A 6317-nucleotide genomic window follows, 5' to 3' on the forward strand; every position below is an offset into this window, starting at 1 on the left:
AAGTCCTGGATGAACTGGGTAATTTTACAGGGAAATTCAGTTTGCCAGAATTTACCCTATTAGACCGATAGGTAGGAAGGGGGAGAGAGAGAGTGGATGCACAAATAAGTAGTTGGGTGAATTGGTTATCTGGAGTCAGGGCCTAAAAGAGGAGCCACGCTTAGGCGAGGTCAGGAGGCCAGGTCTGGGCCGGGGACGCTGGCGCCCGCGGACAAGGAAGGACATCTGTGCGCAGAGGAGACGCGGCAGGGGGGCCACCATCCACAAGCTGGGAGGAGAAACCCTGCCGGAAACCCTGACCTGCAGCCTCCAGAAACATGGCAACATTAACTGGCTTGGGTTTATTTTGCAGGCTGTGTTGCAGCGCCCTGAGCAGGATTCCCAGGGCCTTCCCTCGGGAAGCCCAGCTGAGGGAGGTGGCCTTGGCAGGACGGACCTGGGGGAAGTTCCAGGTGTCCCCCAAACACCTCTGATGTGTCAGAAGGCACCCTCCAAACATCTCTTCTGTGGGTCTTTGGGGACTCGGTTCAGGATTTGCTCAGGCGAGTCCTGGGCAGGCGCTCCCCTCGGGGCCGGTCCTTCCTCCTGCAGGCCTTTCTGACGGCTGGCAGGGTGCCTGAGGGTCCCAGTCCCCCAGCTTGCACACGGGTAGGGGGCTGTGCTCAGAACCTCAGTGCTGACCCCCCAGGTTGTCTGCCCTGACCCAGACACCCTTTCTGCCCTCCAGTCCCAGCCGATGGAAGAAAACGGAGTGAGCACACAGCCACAGTGCAGGTCGGGGGTGAGAGAGTGCAGGGTGGGCCTGGACGCTCAGTAGGGCTGGGCTGACCAGCAGGGGGCGGGAGGGGCGGCCACGGCCCAGGGCCTTGGGCCCAGTGCCCGTGGGTTTGAGTTTGGGGCAACAGGAAGCCACGGGAGAAGGTAGACAGGCGCCAATGTGGCCACTTTCACTGGCAGGACCTCTGCTCAAGGCACCCTGGCCTGGGGCTGCCTGGAAAGAGACTAGGGTGAGGATGATGGTGGGGTCCCCGCGTGGGGCAGCCTGGCCCACAGGCTTTCAGAAGGGCAGGGCCAGGTGGAAAGGGAAGGGAGCCAGCCTGGATTGGGACCCACACCACCCAAGAGTCAGGTTTGGTGCCATTTCTAGGGCGGTCACAGAAAACACGCCCCAACCACCCCCACCCGGCACTCTTTGCGCCCCAGGAAAGACGCGGGGCCATGGGGTCGGCAGTCGGCTTTATTCGGAGCAGGTGCAGGCGGCCCCCCAGGGCAGGGTGGCCAGGGGAGGCTGGGTGGGCGGGGCTCCGAGCATCCTGGCTGGGGCGGGGCTTCTCTAGATCAGCTCCTGGACACAGAAGGGCGGAGCCTCAGGGCACTACCTGGCCCCCAAGCCCCCCACCACCGAGAGGCAGCGGTTGGGGCCACAGCCAGGAGTGGGTGTCCCGGCTGCACGGCCTGGGCCTGTCTCTCTACCTGCAAAGCAGGATAACAGCCCCAACCCCTCGGGACCATTGAGACAGAGGGGGCCCTCCAGCTGGTGGGCTAGGCTAGCACAGTGAGGGGCCCGGGGAGCCCGAGACGGGGCCCACAGTGCCCTGCTGGACGGAAGCGGAGGACGAGGGCCAGCCTCCTCCCTCCCCGCCCAGCCCTGCCCTCACGCCCCAGCTGCCAGTGTCCCCTCCTGGCCGCCTGTCACCAGCCTGGAGGCCCAGGATCTAGAGCGAGCCAGGGCCCCCATCAGGCGGGGACTCAGGCCGAGGGCTCAGCACAGACCTGGGCGCAGGCTCACCTCCTTCAGGAGCTTGGCACACCTCCCTGTGGGACAGGACAGCGTGAGGGGCTGTGGGGTGGGTGCCCGGGCCCCACCAGTGGGGTCCCTAGCCCAGTGCCCACCCCAAAGGCCCGGGACTTACCGTACCGGGCCACCAGGTACAGCCCCGTGTCTGCTGTCAGCTCCCGGAACCTCCAGAAGCCTGGCTCATACTCGCCCTCAAGGCTCCGAGCTGTGGGGGGCACAGGGGCCTGAGCCAGGTGGTCCCCAGGAGGGCAGCAGCAGCCCAGCCCCCCACCCCAGGGGGAACTTACTGAAATACTTCAGCACGTGGAATTCTTTGCCCTGCCAGTGAAGGGACACCCTCAGGATGGCGTACTGCTCGTAGTCTGTGTCTATGACGTGGATCTCCCTGTGGCCTGGGGGAGGAAGCAGGAGGGACAGACATGGGCAGACAGGCCCCTTCTCGGGCTTGGCAGACCTCGGCGGCCAGGGTCTGCAGGGCCTGACCCCACGCTCTCGCCACCCCGTGCCCAGCCCCTCCTGTGATGCCAGGGTGGAGAAAGGAGGACTAGAGCGACCCCAGAAGGCTGCCCCGGGGGCTGGGGGAGATGGGTGTCTGGGGCACGAGGAGGCGCACAGGGGGCAGCGCAGGGAGCGGCGAGGCCGTGTGCAGGGCCAGAGGGTGGTAACCACAACCAGGAAACGGCTCTTACCAGGGAAAACAAATTTCCCCGAAACGTCTATTTCTGAGCTCACTATTTCTTCAGTCTCACAGCTGCCTGAGCTGGAAGGCAGTAGAAGGGCTCATTATGAAAACGCCAGCCTGCGTTCCTTCTGCCGGGCGCACTCCCGGCGGTGGCGGGAGGGGGACCGTGTCTTCGGGAAGGGCTCTGGCAGCGTGTCTGTCCCCAGGAGAGCCTGGAGCAGGATGAGGAGGGCAAAGGTACAGGCTGGGACCACGCCAGCCTCTCACCCAAGGGCTCCGTGACCTCCAGAGAACCAGCTACCACTAAGTCCACTTTCCTTTCTTGTAAACTGACGGGGTTTCATCAAGACTGTCCTTTCTTTTGGAGAAGATGGAGGTGGAGGAGCAGATCTACAGCTGGCAGCTCTGGGAGCCTGGGGGTCTGGAGCACCAAGTGACAACAATGACCACATTCACGGCTGCTCCGGGAACCGGCCACACGTGCCTGCCCCCACCACTCCACCCCCACGGAGCCCCCAGGAGCCTCCGGCTGCTTACCTGTTATATGCGACCTTTACAGTCAGCTCCTCCCCACTCAAGGTCAGGAACAAGGCCTCCAGCCTCTTAGGGGTCTTCAGTGCCAGGTTTTGGCTGGAGGCCACACCGACTTCCCTCCAGAATCCTGCAATCTAAAGAAAGAAGCCGGAGCCAAGCCCGTCTCGGGCAGCCAGACAGAGACCCCATCCCTGGGCCTCAAAGAGGCAGACCCTCCCCTGGCCCTGGACCCCCCAGGCCGGGAGCTGGCAGGCTCTGAAAGGTCAGCGGACGGCCGCAAGGCTCGGTAGCAAACAGCACGTTGTCGGCCTTCGGAGGGGCCCCTTCCGGCCGTCAGACAGCCGGGCCGACAGGGCGCGCCCCTCCCTGAGCAGCCCTGTCTGCAGCTGCCACGGGGCCGGCCCCAGTCCCCAAGCAGACCCAGTCCCTGCTGCTGCCGGGCCTTGGGGACAGGACTGCAGCGGCAGTGGTGGTGGGAGCCTGAGAGAGGGCAGCAGGAGAGGGCCAGCCGAACGCGAAACGCGCCCGGGAGCAGCGGCCAGCAGCCCCGCCCCCAGGGAGGAGGCCCCGCTCTGCCCGGTCACGTGCAGATGGGGCTCCTGCCTCCAAAAACTGACCCCCCACAGAGCCCAGCACGTCCATCCAAATTTTTTGGAAACTGATCATTTTTGCAAAAGAAATGAACCTGTGTCCCAACACCCGTCGCCTCTGAGGCTGCCGACGTGTCCGGGCCCCGTAGCCGGCAGGCCCGGCAAAGAAGCAACTGGGTGGAAACCAAAGCCCCCAGCCAAGGGCTCCACACCTGGAAAGCCTCCAGTTCCCACGGCGTGCGGGGTCGGAGGGCGCAGGAGGCTCCCACCCGCCCAGGAGCAGGAGGTGGCTGTGCTGAGCCCCACGCCCTGGAGACCCTGCAGGGCCTGCTGGCCTGGCCGAGGATGTAAGCCTGCCCCCAGGAGGCCCTGAAGAGGGTGCTGCCCCTGCCCGTCCGTGGGCACTCGCCTCACACCCACTCACCAGGAGAGGAGACCCCCGGCAGGGCTGAACTCAGAGCCTCAGCCACCTGCCCTTGCAGGGCCGCCCTGGGTGGGGCCTGGGGCCCCAGCGTAGCTACCCCGGCATCCCAGGGAGTGGAGGGACAGGGCACCAGAGCAGCTGGACGCTTGGGCCCCTCCCTGCCCATCCTCCCCAAGCCAAGAAAGACAAGCCACCTTCTGCAGGTCCAGGTCCTGCGTGGTCATCTCCACCTGCACCAGGGTGATGGCCAGGATGGCGCTCAGCAGCCCGGCCTCCATGGAGGGTCTGTGCTCCAGGCTCCTGTGCCCTCCCAGGTCTCTGGGGTTATATTGAGAGGGAGAGTTGGCGTGTTGCACAATGCCCTGAGAGTGTCCTCAGCAAACTTGGCCTCCGACCACACAGGGGGCGAGCATCCTGGCCCCGGATACCCACAGCCTCGGAGTGGGGGGTGCGGTCTGGACCAGAGCAGCCGGCATCACCACCTTCCTGGCCTGGAGACAATGGTGGACAGTGCAGCCTAAGAGCAGGACCAGGCCGCCCACACCCACACGGCAGCACAGGACCACATCTCCAACCCGAGGAGGGGCTGCAGAACTTGGGTGAGAAGGATGTTCCTTGCAGAGGGAGCAGCGTGTGAAAGGCACAGCGGCCTGGTGGGAGCGCAGGGCCCACAGGAGGCAGCGGTGGGGTCGAGCCAGTCCTCTGCAGGCACCAGGGGACTGCCAGCTGTTCCGTCTCCTTCCTGCACCTGCGTCCTCTCCCACTGTGATGGTAGCCACCCTCCCCGTGCCAAGCCCCACAGTGCACAGTGAGATGAGGCCCACAGCCCAGAAGGCCCTGCCTTGCTCGCGCTCCAGGGGCGGGGGGCCACCAGCATCCCCTCTTCCCATCCGGGCTCCGGACCCCCACCCCTACCGAGCTTTTGATCCCAGACTCAGAACCAGAGGATGAGCAGGTCGAGGTGAAGCTGGAGTCAGTTTTCCTGGGCACAAGCCCCGGCGCTTCTACAGCGTAGCCCAGGCGAGCTGCCCTGCCTCAGCTTCCCTGTCGCTAACGGTCATGAGGCAGACTGGCAGGTGCCAGGTGGCCAAGAGGGGCCCAAGGCAACTCCTACCCAGATCAGCATCCCTGGTCCTTGGCCGGCAGGGGGAAGCCTTCCACCTTCAAGGCCAGAAAAGCCCACCCTGCGATGGCTCCATGCTTGGTCAGCTAAAGGGGACCGGCCACCTTGATCTGGATGTAAGACTGCCTTCCAACAAAGGCCGTCAGGTTGGGGTCAAGCGAGGATAGGGCAGCCCAGAGACCAAGGGGACCATTCAAAGGGCAGGAGCAGTAGGGAGCCCCAGGGAGGCTGAGCACTGGCTGACCCCAGCCCCAGTCTGACCCCAGCCCCTGTCTGACCCCAGCCCCCATCTGACCCTGGAACCAGTCTGACCCCAGCCCTGGGCTGATGGGCCAGGGCTCCCCAGGGACAGGAGAGGGAGGGCAGGAAGCGTGGGGTGACACCCCGTGTCTGGGGTGACCAGGGCCAGGATGAGGACACACGAACTCAGGGCTAGTGGCTCCTGGCTCCGGCCCTGCCAGGGCTGCAGGACATCCATGAGTGATGAAGCAGGACCTCCAGCACCTTCCTGCCCCGCCCCACCCCACGCTTGGCCCTTTGAAGTATGTATGCTGGACAGAACCTGGATGCTCAGAGGTCTACCAGGCGTGGCGCCAGGGACCAGAGGAGCCACCAGAGCAGTGGGCCCCAGGGGAGGGCTCTTCCGGCCCACACCTCATCAAGGGTCCGCACAGAGCCCAGACCCTGGAGTCTGACTCCCAGGCCTGAACCCCAGCCCAGCCCCTCACTGGGCAAGTTCAAGGTCAAGGCGACACTGGTAGTAACAGGGAAACCTCAAGAAGCCCTACCCAGCAGGGCCCCTGCCGCTCTGCCTCCAGCCCCCATGGCCGGGCTCTGTGCACCCAGCAGCCCCCCTGCCGCTCTGCCTCCGGCCCCCATGGCCAGGCTCTGTGCACCCAGCAGAGCACCAGCAGGGGGCAGGTCTCCACGGGGCACCTCGGTATCCTCACAGGTGCTGTGAACCCCTGGGGGCGGGGCTGATGGGCACCCGACAGTCTGTGGGTACAGCCCTCACAGACGGCACACTTGGTGGAGGCCTCCTGCCCCCCGAGAAGCCAGAGTCCTGTCCTCAGCTCCTGAGCCTCTCACCTCAGTGTCTCCCCAGGAGCCCGGGTCAAGGCGGGGCCCACTGTGCCCCCCGAGGGCCACTCCAAAGAGGCGGGGAG

The 6317-nt window shown here is 65.2% G+C and overlaps 1 protein-coding gene across 2 annotated transcripts; it reads right to left on the reverse strand.

The window, feature by feature from the left end:
- Positions 1–1224: 1224 nt before the first annotated feature.
- On the reverse strand, positions 1225–4046 carry LCN8 (lipocalin 8). 2 transcript variants are annotated; one of them, XM_074362704.1, is made up of 7 exons: positions 3018–4042; positions 2748–2901; positions 2488–2558; positions 2086–2190; positions 1914–2003; positions 1790–1815; positions 1225–1345 (listed from the first exon to the last, which is right to left on the reverse strand). In XM_074362704.1, exons 2-7 carry the CDS (start codon positions 2822–2824, stop codon positions 1334–1336), a joined length of 381 nt encoding a protein of 126 aa, XP_074218805.1. In that variant the 5' UTR covers positions 2825–2901; positions 3018–4042; the 3' UTR covers positions 1225–1333. The 2 variants fall into 2 exon arrangements, with proteins under 2 accessions (XP_074218805.1, XP_074218804.1); XM_074362703.1 differs by having other exon boundaries at positions 1225–1815; positions 3018–4046.
- Positions 4047–6317: the final 2271 nt, after the last annotated feature.

This window comes from Camelus bactrianus, chromosome 4 (assembly GCF_048773025.1).
Source record: "Camelus bactrianus isolate YW-2024 breed Bactrian camel chromosome 4, ASM4877302v1, whole genome shotgun sequence".
Taxonomy (NCBI): domain Eukaryota; kingdom Metazoa; phylum Chordata; class Mammalia; order Artiodactyla; family Camelidae; genus Camelus; species Camelus bactrianus.